Here is an 18,751-nt window from a genome sequence, read left to right as displayed (position 1 = left end):
ATGAAGCAGCATGATCTACTGTACTCTCTCTCTCTCTCTCTCTCTCTCTCTCTCTCACTCTCTCAGACTCCGGCTGCTGATTGAGAAACAGCATGATCTACTGTACTCTCTCTCTCTCTCTGTCTCTCTCTCAGACTCCGGCTACTGATGGAGAAACAGCATGATCTACTGTACTCTCTCTCTCTCTCTCTCAGACTCCGGCTGCTGATGGAGAAACAGCATGACCTACTTTACTCTCTCTCTCTCTCAGACTCCAGCTGCTGATGGCGTTAGTTAGTTAAGAATTAATTTAGTTGTGGTAAAGTTATAGAAATAATACAATATCAACAATTGCATTTGTGTCTGTTTTACAATCATTATCAGACAAAGGCAGTAAACAAATGTTTCATCTTTTTACCTTTTTTATTTTTCAGACAATGTTTTTTATTTACCTTCATGTTGAGATTCAGCTCCTGTGTGAATATGAACTGAGCCATTAAACACATTTCCTTGTAGAACAGGTGCAATTACATTCCCTCCAGTCTGAGCTGTGGTGTTCTGGACCAGTTCACTGGGAGCTGTGGTGTTCTGGACCAGTTCACTGGGTGCTGTGGTGTTCTGGACCAGTTCACTGGGAGCTGTGGTGTTCTGGACCAGTTCACTGGGAGCTGAGGTGTTCTGGACCAGTTCACTGGGAGCTGTGGTGTTCTGGACCAGTTCACTGGGTGCTGTGGTGTTCTGGACCAGTTCACTGGGTGCTGTTGGTTTCTGGACCAGTTCACTGAAAGCTGGAGTGTTCTGGACCAGTTCTGTTGCATAAATTTGTTCATTTTATTTATTACTTGGGTAAAATATAAAATATTTATTAACTATCCACCAGTGAGTTACTTCCCCAATCTCATTAAATAATCCACTGTTAATGACTCAGTACCAGATGTTTACAGTATATACTGTAGCTGCATTTGACTGGTCAACTGAAGTCATGTAAGATGCTTTTGACTGGTGAATGGCAGGGGCGGTGCCTGAGTATGTAAAGATTCAGAGCTCAGCAGAATTAATTATAGGATTTTTTTTTAAGTATCCTGTATAACATGTAGTTTTTACTTTTTATATTTTATTGATGCAAAAGGGCTGGAATTCAGAATTGTTGATTGTTGTAGTTGTTGTACAAAAAACCATTAAAAACAATATGGAAATGAAAGAGAAATACTGATTTTAACAGAAAATCTAAAAAATTACAAATTCTAAAAAATGAAAAAACTTTCATTGCTAGCTTTCACTATGGGCACAACCAAGAGATATTTCTCAAAACAAAGTAATGTCAAGCATGCCATTTATTCCAATTTAAATTTCTGATATTTTGGCCAAGAAAAAAAGGGAGGAAAGAAAATGTGGGAGGAGCATCTGCTACATCACCTTTTTGATCTGGATCATCCTCCAACACTTGTGGATCACCTTCCATCCTGTAGGACTGCTCCTGTAGAAGGAGAGTAGATTCAGGTTTAGTGGAGGATTTCTGGTAAAGATGTAGAAGTTCCTGGATTTCTGAAGGAGGACAGAACCCAGAACCCGGTGTGTGTGTGTGTGTGTGTGTGTTTGTGTGTGTGTGTGTGTGTGTGTGTGTGTGTGTGTGTGAGTGTGTGTGAGTGTGTGTGAGTGAGGTGGAGAGAGAGAGTAATGCACAGTGACTTGGATAAGTAAATTTATCTTGATTACTGGATTGGAAATAGTAACACGTTAGATTACTTGTTACTGAAATAAAGGGTCAGATTAGAGTAACACGTTACTAATTCTGTGAACAGCCAGCTGTATATATAAATGTAAATTTGGTTGTAAAAACTGCAAAAAGGTTCTGGGTTCTTTTGCATTATTTGTTATCGATTTTATAAAATATTACAAAAAATACCTGTAAAGATTTTAGTGTCATTGTGAACTTGTGGAAATCCTCTAACAAGGGACATTTGGTTGTTCCTAAAACTAAACTGAAATGAAAGGGAGATTGATCTTCACTGTGTTTCTGTTCCTAAATTATGGAACAGTCTAACTTTAGATATCAGACTCGCGGAATCTGCAGCATCCTTTAAAAAAAAATTAAAACCCACTTTTTTGTTTTTTTGGCTTTAAAGTGCGATCATGGAAAACATGCCTAATTTTTGTGGTTTGAATGTGCCATATTTTATTGACTATATCATTATTTATGTATTATGTTTTAATTATTTTATTGCCAAGCACTTTGTGGCTCTCTCTTAGAAAAGTGCTACATAAATAAATATAACTTACTTATTACTTTTATAAACTGCAGCCCTGATTTTTACATTATTGACTTGTCCTTAATATGTCCCTCACCAAATGGGTCACAGATTCACCTCAATTGGACTGGTAGTGGTTGTTGAGAAACAGATGTTTTCATGCTGTGAAACTCGGATTCATTCCAAAGAATCATGTGGCAAATCAAATTTCATAGTGGAAAAAAAATTGTTGTTTTGTAGATTTTGCTAAAAATGGCAGTGGTGGATGTGGGCGGAGCCTAAAACTCTTTAATGCAGTCATGAATGATGGAATAAGATATAAGATTCAAAAAGAATTTTCACTGTAGATGTCACAGTTGCTGAGATATTCACTCAAATGCAAAATATTGCTCAATTGCATCACCATCAGGCCAACTGAGGTCTTTCTTTTCATTACTGTACCTATATTCAAAATTTGGCATTCAAAGTTACACAAGTTCCACCTTAAGCAGTAACTCTGTGAAGAGCAGTGTAGAGACAGTATGTGGAGGTGATGCAGAGAGGATCTGTTGTGAAGACAATTACAAATTTTAGGATTTACTATTTCTTTTGAGCATTTTACTATATAACAAAAAACAGAAATCAAATTAATTTCCCTACATTAACCAAAAACAAGAGAAGCTAATGTCTACACTAAAAAAAAAAACAAAATCATGTTTTATCAAATTAATACTGACCTTGTTAAAAAATGAAGGAAAAAAATCTAACAAACAGCACAGTAAATACAAACAAATTACACATTACTGTCATTTTCCTTATATTTAAATAATTTTTTTTCCAGTTTATGATAAAATTAACTGTACATACTGAAACTGTAGCAGAGGAGTGTTAAAAGTAAAGATCAGAAAGTTTAGATTAAAAGACATTGTTCATGTATCCTGTAGAATCCAGAGAGAAAGAGTAAAAATAAAGAGTGTAATTAAATGAAATGATCTTACCTGCTGTGAGCAGAGCTGTATCAGTCCATGAGCTTTTAGTCCTCAGCTTCTAAACTCCTGTACTTTTAGATCTGGAACAGAGGATAGAATTTAGCTTTTAGATCATTCTGATCATAAACTTTCCATATAAAACTTCTTCTGATCTGTAGAGGAAGCTTTTAACTCCAGACTTCAGTGCAGCTCCGTTTTAAAACTGATGAGTTAAGAGAGCAAGCAGATCTGCATAAGAGGAAACAGGTTTACACCACAAACTCAGACACAGCTACATACAGGAAGCCCACAGATGCAGTATGAATTCAGTTCTGTATCTGTTAAAAACTCAAAAGATATTAGATCAGAGTAGAAATAGAAGAGAACAGTAGAGTTACAGTAACAGATCTACTGAAATCACCTGTACCCCCACTTAGCTGTAAAACACTCAATTTCAGGGAAACTTACTGCAATAGATTTTATTTTTTGAGGAACTCAAACTTTTAAGTTCTCAAGAAACCCACTAGAAGTTGTATTTCATTTTGAGTATTTCAGAAAATGCTGATCTACTGTGAACTTCACACACAACCATCTCTAGATTTCACAACACGTCCAACCTTGGGGAGGATGATGATCTACAGCAGCAGAAGAAACACCGGGTGCAGCTCCTACAGATAAGAACAGGAAACTGAGGCTATAATTCACACAGAATCACCAAAACTGGAGAATAGAAGATTGTAGAAGAAAACATCACTTGGTCTGATGACTCTCTGATGATTTCTGCTTCTATATTCAGACAGTAGGGTCAGAATTTGGCATCAACAACATGAAAGCATGGATCTATCCTGCCTTGTATCAGCGGTTCAAGCTGGTGGTGCTGTAATGGTGTGGGGGATATCATTTTCCTGGCCTTTGGGTTGCCTGTATCTTCTGATGCTGCTTCCAGCAGGATAATGCTCCATGTCATAAAGCGCCAATCATCTTAGACTGGTTTCTTGAACACTACAATGAGTTAATTCACTGTACTGGAGTCTCCTCCACAGTCACCAGATCTCAATCCAGTAGAGGAGCTTTGGGATGTGGTGGAATTGTGGGAGATTCTCATCATGGATGTGCAGCTGATAAATCTGCAGTAACTGCGTGATAATATCATGTTAATATAAACCAGAATCTCTGAGGAATGTTTCCAGTACCTTGTTGAATCTGTGATACCAAAGAATTAAGGCAGTTCAGAGGGCAAAAGGGGGTCCATCCCGGTACTGGCAAGGTGTACCTAATAAAGTGGCCGGTGAGTGTAAATCGTCAGCAGCATCCTGTGGAGAATGACTACACACTGACGGTGAGTGAGAGCTGGGAGGACACGACTAATATAAGCAAAGCAAATATCACGACCAGCATCAGGTTAAAATTTAAACCCCCTGCAGAATTGCTCAGTAGACCCTGTTCAACTAAAGAGCCAAACTGAGCATGTGCAGCAGTGCAGAGTAGTTAGCTTGACCTCAACTAAGGTTCTGATGCGATTAGTTTACAATAGTTTATGATGCAATTCCATATTTTTTTTAAAAATCACCCTAAAGAGAAGAATTTTAAGTAGCGTAAAATACTCCCCACCCCATACAATATAGAATCACCCCTTATTTGGTATTGAATTGTTGCATTCCTTATTGAACCAATACGGGATGAGATTTGTTCTGTTTTTCAATAAATATCCAATAAACACACACACACACACACACCCACAGAGTCAGTGAGGCCAAGCAGGAAGACGTGGAGGCGGAAGTATGTGCAGGTAAGGGAAATATTTATTATAAATAAACAAACAAAGGTACAAAGAAATAAACCAAAACAAACAAGACACAAGGAGAATAAACTAGGAACTAAAACAAGAAGAATAAACAAAACAGAACAAGGAGAATAAGCAAGAATAAACAAGGGGTAATAAACTGAGAAAAACAAGAAAGCAAACGCGGGATACAAAACAACAGAGGTTAGTGCAAAGATACACCAGAGGGGTATTCCAGAAAGCAGGTTAAGTGATAAAACCGGGTAAGTAAACTCAGAGTTAACGGAAACTCAGAGTTTTCCGTTCCAGAAACCAAGCTTAGAGAGAACCTGAGTCAGTTACTATAGCAACTTACGCTCTGAAGCCAACCTGCTCACTGGCCGGTTAACTTACTCCGAACTCAGGAAATATTCACAGAGCTCTCCCTTGTGAACGAGTACTTAGACCCAGATTAGACGTGCTTTTAGTTTCTCCTCGAATGTTACCGTTTTTCCTCGCAGTCAATTTTATTCCTAAACAATATTTTAAAGCCACACATTTAAAATATCCCACATCGTGGATCAGCCCTCACATCTTTGCAGATTTGCGCTCTGTTTTTTTGCCAATGGGTCTTTTTTGTACAATGTAGGAGATGCTGAACACATAGGCAAGGCAACTGTAGGTCGGTCAGTCCACAAAGTAAGCCTAGCTTTAAAACAGTTGTTGTCCAGTTTTGTGGTGTTTCCTGGGCATAAGCCTTTAATGAACATTAAAGAGGAATTCCACAGAATTGCAGGTTTGTCTTTATAACTAAAATTACAAAATTATCAGACAAATGGGAAGTAAAAGATAAATAGCTTTGCAAAATTTTATATTTTAGGATTTCCATTTCATTGGATGCATGGATGGAACCCACATTCCAATTAAAGCACCTGCCAAAAATGAAGGAGATTATGTAAACAGAAAAGTACTGATCATAAATTTACTACTTTTAAAAAAACAAAAAGGACTTATATTTAATACATTAGAAAAACTTATTTTCTCCTCCATTAAGATCATCATATGATCAACAAATGGACAGGCTCTGTACATGATGCAAGGATTTTTCGAGAGTCTGCACTATACAGTGAATTTGATCAGGCCTATGTGTTTGATTTATTTATTTCCTGAAGAAAAAAAATGCCAACAAGTGAATTTTCTTGTCCTTATTCTTGGTAAAAACAGATATACACTCACAGCAACTGCTGCCATCTTTAATTTATACTCCAGCAACTCAATTTCCAGTCTTGTCTGTTTTATTTGCAGTTTTATATGTTCCTTTTGTAGATCACATGTTAAGAATATCAATGCAGTTCACAGTTTATGAACTATGAACTAATAAATGTAATGAACATGCCTTTAACATAATGAGGTGTGTCCTGGGAGGGTCGATGGCTCAGATAAGCTCCCTCCAATGATTCCGTGAGGGATGGGCCTCCTACTGTTCTGTGAAAGTTCCAGCTCCTCTGCCTGGGTAAAAGGTGGCGGTGGTGCCCCCCTCCTGTTTTTCTTACCTTAGCCTTTTTCCTATTAGCTACAAAACCAGAATCAACTGTAGGGCACACTAAGCTTGATAAAAGTATAAACATTAGGTAGTTGTGTACAAGTCATACCATTTTCACTATGATTTTATATTTTATCTTCACTTGCTGCCACGTGCGTTTAATCCCACTTGGATTACACCTAGGTTAATTAAAAAAAAAGGAAAACTGCACAAATCAAGACAAATAAAAATGTTTAAATAATAACAACTTAACAATTAAATTAAACAACAATTAAAATATTTTTTCATATCTTTTCACTAAGTGTATTGTTGTGAATTTTTAATTTTTAAAAATATACATTTCCTAGAAATGTTGGTGTATTTTGTGTTAAAATATATTAGATGAATTGTGATGTTCCTCTGTGTGATCTATTACACTTTAAAAAAATTAAACTCTACAGTAAATGATAGAAAAATAAAGAAATAAAAGAGGAACTAAACCTGCAGAAACAAAACTCACAGCTCAGCAAAGTGCAGGGCTACTGTGGTTAATTTCACTTCCGCTTATAAAGGTTTTTAGGTTACTTTAGTCACATGATCATTTCTGAGAAAACACCCAATAAAGTCCACAGCTCCAAACTTTAATATATCATTTCTTTTACTAAATTAAGAGCAGACTTACTGTATTATTATAAAAATACAGGGACCTTATATATATATACACATATTTATGTGTATACTGTAATAATACTGTGTCCTAATGTTGGTGAGGAAAAGAATCTGTTCACCACAGATTTCATGTTCTAAAACTGTTCTTTTTGTTTTGAGTAACTCTATTTAAATAATGGATATAAATGCTGAATTTACTGCAGTCGTATGTAAAGAATGTTGTTGTGCATGAGGCAGTTTTTAGTTAAAAGCTTTTACTATGTCCACATACATTTCTGTTACATTACCTTATTTATTTTTTCCATCTTTCGCTTTGGCATTTCTCTGTCTTTTTATATGTATCACAAACTTTTCTGAAAGGAAAAGATCAAAATCAAAATAAATAAAATTATTTATTGCTACATTTACACATTTATTAAGCAGTAACACAGGTGTACAGGTAAGTGACAAACTTTATTTCCCCCTCAGCAGCAGCACAAGAAATCTAAAATTATAATATATAGAATTTCCCACAAAACTTACGCTATATATACATTATTACACTGTAAAATAAGGTAATATATAGTTTATTTAGTTTATATATAACTGAGTTATGATTAGAAAATCATTCCAGATCAAAGCAGAAATTAAATATTCAGCATTATAAACCCCTGCAGTAACAGATCACAGGTAATGAGCGCTGAGATCCTGAGGGGGGCGCTGTTTCTCCACTGAGAGATCACTCAGTGCAGCCGCTCTGCGGGCGTTTCCCGTTTCGGCCGCCAGGTGGAGCCAAATCTCCCTATAAAAACCCACATTAAACACAAGCGTGTAGATTTATACTTATTTATTAAACTTCAGACACACAGAACGCAGAAATCATATTTTACAGATTAATTACTTTTTACTTTCACTTTTATTTTCACTTAGCCTGAGCTCTGATTACTGCCTGAAGATCACAATAGAGTCATATTAAACAAATACATCACTGGAGATTGTTTGTAAATAGTGAGCACTAGATACCAAATGGAGAGCACAATATACATAGTTATACTAAGTGGTGAGCAACATATTCTAAGTGATGGAGCACCACATACTAATATACTAAATAGTGACCAACTGGTACTCACCACAAAAAAAACATGTTGCTCACCACATAGTAACTGGTGTTCACCACATAGTATCTGGTGAGAACCAGATACTAAATAGTGAGCACCATATACTAACATACTAAGTAGTGAGCACCAGATACTTACTAGTGAGCACCAGACAGCTTGGGCTTACCACATTGTAACTGGTGCTCACCACATAGTATCTGGTGAGCACCACATGCTAACATACTAAGTAGGGAGCACCAGATACTAAATTGTGAGCACCAGATACTAACATACTAAGTAGTGAGCACCAGATACTAAGTGGTAACATAGTAACTGGTGCTTACCACCAGTGGTTGGGGTTGGGTGGTTTGGGGAAGGAGTTTGGCCCATGATGGCTTCTGTGGCACGAAACTCTGCAGGCAACCCCAAAGATGCCAGTTGGACAACATATTTCGATTTCAGACCAATGGATGCTCTGGGGAAGGAGTTTGGCCTATGTTGACTTCTGAGGCATGAAAATTTGCAGGCAACCCCAACATTCTAAATAGTGAGAGCCATATACTAAGTGGAGAGCTCTGGATAGCTGGTGCTCACCACATTGTAACAAGTGTTTACCACTTACTATCTGGTGCTCACTACTTAGTATGTTAGTATCTGGTGCTTACCACATAGTAACTGGTGCTCACCACATAGTACCTGGAGAGCACCACATGCTAACATACTAAGTAGTGAGCACCATATAGTAAGTGGTGACCACCAGATAGTCCACTCACAACAAAGTATCTGGTAAATGCCATATATCAACATAGTAAGTAGTTTGCACCAGATAGCTTTATATGATGTAATAACCCCTACCCAGGCCCTACAATAGCTAGAACTCAAACACATTAAACACATGTTCCTCACGTCCTCACATGTTATATGTGATGTATCGCTTCCTCCACAGGTGGTCATTAGGGCGTGGTGTGCGAACATATACAGTGTGAGCACTGCTAGGGGTGGGGCTTGTGTATACTGTTTATTCTATACTATTGGCTGATATCTCCAGGGTTTGTGACAGACCACCTACTACCAACAGCCGGAGGAGGGTGAAGAAGCACGAGAGAGAAGAACAGAAGAAGAGTTAGCTAGCTATGCTAAAATCCAAACTTCAGCACCATGGAACAAAAGTCTCCATCTGGTGCTGTTACACGGGCTAAGTGTGCCAAGAGAGTGGGTCATTCCTGGCATTGAACCCGGGGTAACAGTGCCAGAGAGCAGGTCATTCTAGGTGCTGAACCCGGGCTAACAGCGCCGGAGAGCAGTCATTCCATGCTACTGCACCTGGGCTAACAGCGGCAGAGAGCAGACATTCCACGCCGCTGAACCTGGGCTAACAGCGCCGGAGGGCAGTCATTCCACACAGCTGAACCCGGGCTAACAGCAACGGAGAGCAGTCAATCCATGCCGCTGAAACTGGAGTAACAGCACTGGAGAGCAGTCAGTGAATGCCGCTGAACCCAGGGTAACAGCGCCAAAGAGCAGGTCATTCCAGGTGCTGAACCCGGGCTAAAAGGGCCGGAGAGCAGGTAGTTCCAGGTGCTGAACCTGGGCTAACAGGGCCAGAGAGCAGGTCTTTCCAGGTGCTGAACCCGGGCTAACAGGGCCTGGGAGCAGGTAGTTCCAGGTGCTGAACCTGGGCTAACAGGGCCGGAGAGCAGGTCTTTCCAGGTGCTGAACCCGGGCTAACAGCGCCGGAGAGCACGTCGTTCCAGGTGCTGAACCCGGGCTAACAGGGTCGGAGAGCAGGTCATTCCTGGTGCTGAACCAGTATATATTCTATATATAATAATAATAATAATAATAATAATAATGTGTATTACACGATTGGCACGCAGCCCTAGAGACTAGCACACTATTGGGCTAAGCACACATGGACGACCATTTCACCAACAGGTGTTCTCGCATAAAAAAAAGATCTCTTTAGAACCGAAAATAAAGGTTATTTGACCTTTATCAACAATAGTGGAACTATTTGTGGTGCTTCATAGAACATTTCTTTGGACGTTTTTAAGGAACTGTAAACTAGAGATTTTTAAAAATAGATAATATAAATCATTTATATCCATTACTAGGGAACCACTGAAGGGTTCAATACAAGACATAAAACAGTGTGGAACCCTTTTTGGTCCTGTGCTGAACAATTCAAGATCACTTTCCTATTTAAGAACTTAAACAGTTCTATAATGACCCTCAGCAAAGCTCTAGTAGAAACAGTTACTCCAACAAAAGCAGGATACACTCTTTTTAATACCCTCAAGTTGAGAATTGTCCTAATACTTTTGTTCACAGAGGACTGCACCAAAAAGTTCCACTACTGTAAGAAGTACTCTTTTATGTAGGACCCTATATGACAAAGATTATAGGACATCATGCTTGTGTCAGCCCTCACTACAGCTCCCATAATGCTCCAGCACCCACTATCAGCCCTCATTCCAACTAATTATAAGATACCACCTCACCACTTATACAGGTATGTGCGTTCCGAAGCCCTGTGTCCCTTATGGAACACAACATTACCATAAGTTCACATACTGCTGTCCCATGACTTTTGGCTAAGTGCACAAGGGTTCTTTATTCCATGTTTATATGATGTAATAACTCCTCCCTCAGACCCTACAATAGCTAGAACCATGTATTAAACACATGTTCCTCACGTCCTCACGTTATAGGTGACGTACCGCTTCCTCCACAGGTGTTCATTAGGGCGTGGATATATACAGTGAGAGCACTGCTAGGGGGTGGGGCTTGTGTGAGGAGCTTGTGTGTACCGTTTATTCTATGTATATAATCTGCATTAATAGCGTCAATCAGATGGGTTTTGTTTATTTACATGAATATTTGAAGTGTTATAAATATAATTATATAATCTCGTTCTACATTTTAAAGTGTTGTAATAATAAACTAATTTCTGTTTTGAAATAAACAAACCTCAATCATAATGCATGCACAGTGTATATATGTAACACAATACGAATATATCAAATCAAATCAAATCTAATTTATTTGTATAGCGCTTTTTACAACAGGTGTTGGCACAAAGCAGCTTTACAGAAACATGATTACAGGACAAAGAATCAGGCAAAACATTAAACATAGAAAATACAGAATATAGAACCCCCAGTGAAAAACTCCCTCAGAGCTGCAGGAGGAGGAAGAAACCTTGGGAGGACCAAGACTCACATTTGAGGGGGGACCATCCTACCACTGGTCAAACCGCTTTTAAATTAAAATTTAAAAAGTCTTTTATACATCCATATAGGTTTTATGTATTCAGGAGTGTAATAGCGCCACTAATGGCTTGGATGTAATCAGTAGTGGAGAGTAAGATGGTCGATGAGCAGCTGATCTGTGGTGGGTGGTGGAGAAGAGCTGACTTCAGAAACTTCCATCAGTCTGGCCAGACAGGAGACGCGAGAGCCTGAGGGTCCAACATCGGTATCGGGTCAGACAGGTGGGCAGTCAGTAACTCGGGAATATATGCCTTTGATTGTGTGAATTTCATGATATTAAGCACTTTCATGCTCTGTAATGGAGTTTGGGCGCCCTCTAGTAGCAAGTGGTGAACTGCAGATATAGCACTGATTGAACAGCGCCACAACAATGTCTAAAGTTGCTCTTTTTGCTCGAGTGAGACTTTTGCACGTGAGTATTGAAAGGGGTGGTGGAACCTGGGGTAACAGCGCCGGAGAGCAGTCATTCCATGCTGCTGAACCCAGGGCAACAGCGCCATAGAGCAGTCATTCCATGCTGCTGAACCTGGGCTAACAGCATCAGAGAGCAGGTAGTTCCAGGTGCTGTACCTGGGGTAACAGCGCCAGAGAGCAGGTAGTTCCAGGTGCTGTACCTGGGGTAACAGTGCCATAAAGCAGTCATTCCACACCACAGAACCAGGGCTAACAGCGCGGGAGAGCAGTCATTCCACGCTGCTGAACCCAAAGGTAACAGTGCCGGAGAGTGTTCCCTTGCCCGGACGTGTGTCACCGGGGCCCCACTCTGGAGCCAGGCCTGGAGGTGGTGCACATTGGCGAGTGTTAAGGGGATACGTTTTGGTGGCCTTAGGATAGCGTCTCTGCTTTTTGCGGATGATGTGGTCCTTGGCTTCATCAGCTCGTGATCTACAACTCGCACTGGAGCAGGTCGCAGTTCGAGTGTGAAGTGGGATGAGAATCAGTGTCTCCAAATCTGAGGCCATGGTCCTAAGCCAGAAAAGGGTGGAATGCCCTCTCCGGGTTGGGGGGGGTCCTGCCTCAAGTGGAGGAGGAGTTTAAGTATCTTGGGGTCTTATTCACGAATGAGGGGAAGATGGAGTGGGAGATGGATGCTGCACCAGCAGTGATGCAAAGCTCTCGAATTACTGGTCGATCTACGCTCCTACCCTCATCTGTGGTCATGAGCTTTGGGTCTTGACTGAAAGAATGAGATCACGTATACAAGCAGCCGAAACGAGTTTCCTCCACAGGGTGTCTGGGCTCTCCCTTAGAGATAAGCTGAGGAGCTTGGTCATCTGGGAGGGACTCAGAGTAGAGCCGCTGCTTCTCCACATCGAAAGGAGCCAGTTGAGGTGCCTTGAGCATCTGATTAGGATGCCTTCTGGATGCCTCCCTGGTGAGGTGTTCCGGGAGGCCCAGGGAAAGACCCAGGACACACTGGAGGGACTATGTCTCTCGGCTGGCCTGGGAATGCCTCGGGATTCCCTCGGACGAGTGGGCTCAAGTGGCTCGGGAAAGGGAAGTCTGGGTTTCCCTGCTTAGGCTGCTGCCCCTGCGACCCGATCCCAGATAAGCGGAAGAAAATGGATGGATGGATGGATGGATGGACATACAACTCAAGAAATTACTTTTAATTTAAGTGCTGTAAAATGCAATTACCATAAATATTGGAACAAAGAATGAGCATCTGTCAAATTTTTTAAACAGCAGAATGTCTATATCTGCTATATTAGGCTACAATTATAAAGTACTGAGCATAATTATAAATCCTTAAAAATGCCAGAAATAAATATAACTAATAATAAACTATAGTTACTGTGCACATTTTTATAGTTGATTGCTGAAGGGTCTGGGTGAGGTAATTTTTAAATATCATTTTTACTATAGAAGTATTTTAAATTATGCAATGATTTAAATGAAAATGAATTTCAGCAGAGCAGTAAATGAATAAATAAATAATGTCACAGACTTCACATCTCTTTATTTCAAACACATATTAGACGTTTTTAGATTCACATTTATAACATTAATTTTACAATTTATTAAAAGTCCTTCTATTGCAAATCTTCTTTTCATTATACCAAACCAAACAACATATTGTACATTTATTCATTTAATTTTATACCATAGATCATCAAAACTCATCGAGTAATAATCAGTGTAATCACTGAAAATAATTATGTTTAAAAAATGATACTTATTATTATCATTCCTTGATGCCCTTTAACCCAGATATGTAACTAAATGAGACAGACAGCAGCTGCTGTGATTGGTCCCTTGAGCCTCATGGTTCCGCCCACACATTCCCGCGATACAGCTATAACAGCACACAAGTATAAACACTCACAGCTGTGTAATGCACTCACGCTGACACACACACACACACACACAAACACACTATACACACACTATACAAACACACACACATACACACTGTACACACCCTATATACACTACACACTCACTACACACATAGTACATTACATTACATTTGCCAGACGCTTTTGTCCAAAGCAACTTATAATAGTGAAGTACAAAAGTAATAGAATTTAAAGGTAAAACATCTTCAGACAGGGCTTAAAGGAGGTCAAAGGGAAATAATAGGATAGAGAAGTGAAGGAGAAGAAGAAGGAAATGAGGTTAGAAGTAGTTAGTTAGTTAGTGAGAGATTCTCCTGATCTGGTAGTAGAAGGTAGTAAGTTAGAGGTGTTAAGAGAGTAAGTGCTCTTTGAAGAGCTCTGTCTTCAGGAGTTTATTAAAGATAGTGAGAGATTCTCCTGATCTGGTAGTAGAAGGTAGTTAGTTAGAGGTGTTAGGAGAGTAAGTGCTCTTTGAAGAGCTCTGTCTTCAGGAGTTTATTAAAGATATTGAGAGATTCTCCTGATCTGGTAGTAGAAGGTAGTAAGTTAGAGGTGTTAAGAGAGTAAGTGCTCTTTGAAGAGCTCTGTCTTCAGGAGTTTATTAAAGATAGTGAGAGATTCTCCTGATCTGGTAGTAGAAGGTAGTTAGTTAGAGGTGTTAGGAGAGTAAGTGCTCTTTGAAGAGCTCTGTCTTCAGGAGTTTATTAAAGATATTGAGAGATTCTCCTGATCTGGTAGTAGAAGGTAGTTAGTTAGAGGTGTTAGGAGAGTAAGTGCTCTTTGAAGAGCTCAGTCTTCAGGAGTTTATTAAAGATAGTGAGAGATTCTCCTGATCTGGTAGTGGAAGGTAGTTAGTTAGAGGTGTTAAGAGAGTAAGTGCTCTTTGAAGAGCTCTGTCTTCAGGAGTTTATTAAAGATAGTGAGAGATTATCCTGATCTGGTAGTAGAAGGTAGTTAGTTAGAGGTGTTAAGAGAGTAAGTGCTCTTTGAAGAGCTCTGTCTTCAGGAGTTTATTAAAGATAGTGAGAGATTCTCCTGATCTGGTAGTAGAAGGTAGTTAGTTAGAGGTGTTAGGAGAGTAAGAGCTCTTTGAAGAGCTCTGTCTTCAGGAGTTTATTAAAGATAGTGAGAGATTCTCCTGATCTGGTAGTAGAAGGTAGTTAGTTAGAGGTGTTAGGAGAGTAAGATCTCTTTGAAGAGCTCAGTCTTCAGGAGTTTATTAAAGTTAGTGAGAGATTCTCCTGATCTGGTAGTAGAAGGTAGTTAGTTAGAAGTGTTAGGAGAGTAAGTGCTCTTTGAAGAGCTCTGTCTTCAGGAGTTTATTAAAGATAGTGAGAGATTCTCCTGATCTGGTAGTAGAAGGTAGTTAGTTAGAGGTGTTAGGAGAGTAAGTGCTCTTTGAAAAGCTCTGTCTTCAGGAGTTTATTAAAGATAGTGAGATATTATCCTGATCTGGTAGTAGAAGGTAGTTAGTTAGAAGTGTTAGGAGAGTAAGTGCTCTTTGAAGAGCTCTGTCTTCAGGAGTTTATTAAAGATAGTGAGAGATTCTCCTGATCTGGTAGTGGAAGGTAGTTTGTTCCACCATTGGGGAACTCTGTATGAGAACACTCTGGATTGCTTTGTGTGAATGTTTGTTTGGTAAAGCGAGGCGACGTTCGTTGGAGGAGCGCAGCGGCCGGGAGGTAGCGTAAGTCTTCAGGAGTGAAAGCAGGTAGGAAGGAGCTGTTCTGTATCACCTTGTAGGCAATTGTAAGAGTTTTGAATTTGATGCGAGCATCAGTTGGTAGACAATGGAGCTCAATGTGACATGTGCCCGTTTTGGCTGGTTGAAGATCAGACGTGCTGCTGCATTCTGGATCATCTGGAGTGGTTTTACTACACAGGCAGGGAGGTCAGTTAGTAGGGTATTGCAGTAGTCGAGGCGTGAGATGACCACTGCTTGTACCAGGAGTTGGGTGGCCTGTTACTTCAGAAACGGTCGAATTTTTCTGATGTTATACACACACTCATTACACACTGACTCTACACACACTACACACTCCACACTTACACACTGACTCAGATGCACACACACACTACTGTTAAATACAGGGTTATTCTATTTTACATAGAGTCACTGAGGAGTCATAACCAATCCAAATCCCTGCATAGAGGGGCTGAGTAAAGGTGGTGTAGAATGTGTGTAAGTGTGTGAGAGTGTGTGAGTGTGTATCAGAGGAGACGCTGTAAAAGGACAGAGTGCCGGAGGGACAGTCCACATACACTCCTACTCTCCTACAGCCGGAGGGAGGAGTGGAGAGAACAGTTCTGTTATTGTTGTGAAGAACAGAATATCTGTTATCAGAGTAGATCAGACTCCAGGAGTTTATATTCCCTCCAAACACACAGACTGATCCTAATCCTTTCCTGCTGATGGTTTTATAACTCAGAGCTACAGCAGCTCCTCCTCCTCCATCTCTCCACTCAGCCTCCCAGTAACAGCGTCCAGTATCACCAGTAACACCAGTATCACCAGTATCACCAGTTACTCTCTCTCTACTCAGAACCTGCTCCCACTTATCAAATCTCTCTGGATGATCAGGATACGGCTGCAGCTCCTCTCTAAACTCCACCCTCCTGTTCTCCTCACTCAGAGAGAGATGAGGGTTTACTGTGTTTAGATCCAGTGTGAAATCACAGCCGTCTGAAAACAAGAACACACACATTACACACGCACACTACACACACATTACACACACATTACACACACACTATACACACATTACACACACGTTACACACGCAAAAATCATAATCACAGTTATTTTTTATTTATATTGAGATCACAATTATTTAAAATGATTATTCATTGACTTTGGTAACATAATAAATGTACTGAGCATTGACAATAGCTTTTAAGCACATCCCTGCACTGCAATACTAAGGCTTTTTACCTAACAAAAAATAAAAAGTTGCTTTATTGCTTAATATATTACTAGTGTGCACTTGAGCCTACAGTGATATTGGTAGGTTATATACATGTTGATATATGTAGCAGAAATATTGCTAGGTGGACCTTTCAACGATATTAAGTCTCACCAGAAAGTTTCACTTTCAGCTCTTTCTACTGTGTTTGTAGACAATAGGCTATAGCACCAAAATAATAACTTACTTTAAAATTAAGGTAAACAACTGTTTGTTTCTGAAACTGTTAATGTTGATAACTAACATTAGCTGTCTTACTTACAGCTGTCTGGTTGGTAACTAGCTAAGCCAACGACTTCACGTGAGCATACAAACATCAGTAGCAGCTGTTTGGAGAGGACTACGCTAACTTTAACTGGACTTTACATAACAAGCAAACTCGGTTCACCTTTGGGAAACAAAGCTTTCAACAGCTGCCTCCCCTCACTCTGCATTCTTTCTTTTTTCTTCCTTTCTTTTTTCTTTTGATAACCTGATTTCTGCTTTTTGTGCAGCATGATGTCTTTCAAGGTCATTCAATCTGGGCTCACTGACGTTACACTCATAGGCGGTCGCTGTTGGGCAATGCCACCAGGAGGTGGCCCCCAGAATGTCCAATACGTTGAGAGGACTATGACTTACGTTTATTCCCTCAGCTGATGTTATCAGTATATTTGAAATATTAATAAATAAATCGTTTATTGGAGGGCCCAATTTATTTGACATAAAAACATCACAAAAAAAATCAGGATTCTCATGGACCCCTCTCCCTACTCTGGCCCTGGATAGTTAGGTCCACTTTTACCCCCTACTACCACGCCCATGTGTGTATGTGTAGTGTGTGTGTGTGTGTGTGTGTGTGAGTGTAGGTTGTGTAGTGCATGTGTGCATAGTGTGTGTGAGTGTAGTATGTGTGTGTGTGTGTGTGTGTGAGAGAGAGAACTTACATTTCTTTAATCCAGGTTTGATTCTGATCTCGCCTCCATGTTCCATTCTAAACACACACACACACACACAGATCAGCAGGGAGTGAAATGCATGGTTTCTCTGGGTTTATATTAGGGAGCATTGTTCTTTTATTTCCAGCCTCTATGGGGCGTGAGGGAGAATAACAGGGTCTCTGTTTAGAACAGGTGAAGAATCGATCTATCTTGGTCAGTGTTGAACAGTGTTACACTAAACCTCCACTGATTATCTATAGAAATATCTGTGTGGATGGAGATGAAGGCAGGATCATCATCTTCATCCTCAGCAGTGACTTAGGGTGGAGTATGACGGTCCTTCTTCTTGGTCCTTGTGGGTCTTCAGATGGACGTAGAGGTTGATTCTGTGCAGTATGGAAAAGGGAATGTAGTAGAGGTGGATTTGGGTTTGATCTGTTTGGACGTTGCTCTTTCATTTCTGAGTCTGTACTTATCTTGTTTATCCTGGTAGAGATAAGTGCTATACAGTGCAGCACCCCTCCGGACAAGGTTTCTCCAGATCACCCTGTCTTTCACTGTTTCTTCCCAGGCTTTAAGTTCTTTGTGACACTTTTTTCCTTAATTCTCTTCTTTTGGCCTCCAAGGGCGCCATTCCCTTCTGCTAACTGGGAGTTAAGAACTTGTTCAGGAAGGTGAGAAACAGGCATGCAGGATTCTTGTGCAACGACACATTCCTGAATGCATTATCTTTTGAGATGATATTAACAGTTCTGAATTGCTTTATAATGGCAGCTCATGGTTCTGATAGAGAGTAAAGGGTTGGTTCTTGAATCAAAAAGGTGTTTTTACACCAATTAGCTTTTACCAGTCTGAACACCATCTCAGCATGGAGGAGAATAACAGGAAAAAGCGAGTTAACACTTGAAAGTAAAACTTAAACTATAAAGTAAGTATTTGATTTGGCTCTGTCAGTCACTTACAAAGCGTTTCTGCATTATCCTTCTTTGTTTAACCTTTTATGAGTTATCCTTGTGCTTTGATGATGCCCTGCTGTGTTTTGTCCTGAACTGT

At 39.9% G+C, this 18,751-nt stretch overlaps 2 protein-coding genes across 2 annotated transcripts in view; both read right to left on the bottom strand.

The window, feature by feature from the left end:
- Window positions 1–18,751, bottom strand: part of LOC111188581 (NLR family CARD domain-containing protein 3-like) — a 66,660-nt gene that overhangs the window by 25,746 nt on the left and 22,163 nt on the right. The window lies entirely within an intron of this gene.
- LOC111190422 (NACHT, LRR and PYD domains-containing protein 12-like) overlaps window positions 14,781–18,751 on the bottom strand; it is a 47,369-nt gene continuing 43,398 nt past the window's right edge. Inside the window, exons 9-10 of the mRNA XM_049468659.1 lie at window positions 17,705–17,751; window positions 14,781–16,498 (exon numbers count right to left, since the gene is read on the bottom strand). Coding sequence (XP_049324616.1) covers window positions 15,909–16,498; window positions 17,705–17,751 — 637 coding nt within the window. The 3' untranslated portion in view covers window positions 14,781–15,908. The remainder of the gene's footprint in view (window positions 16,499–17,704; window positions 17,752–18,751) is intronic.

Source organism: Astyanax mexicanus, chromosome 1, assembly GCF_023375975.1.
Source record: "Astyanax mexicanus isolate ESR-SI-001 chromosome 1, AstMex3_surface, whole genome shotgun sequence".
Lineage (NCBI taxonomy): Eukaryota > Metazoa > Chordata > Actinopteri > Characiformes > Acestrorhamphidae > Astyanax > Astyanax mexicanus.
The sequence above is the reverse complement of the archived record's forward strand: the minus strand, read 5'-3'. Positions and strand labels throughout refer to the sequence as shown.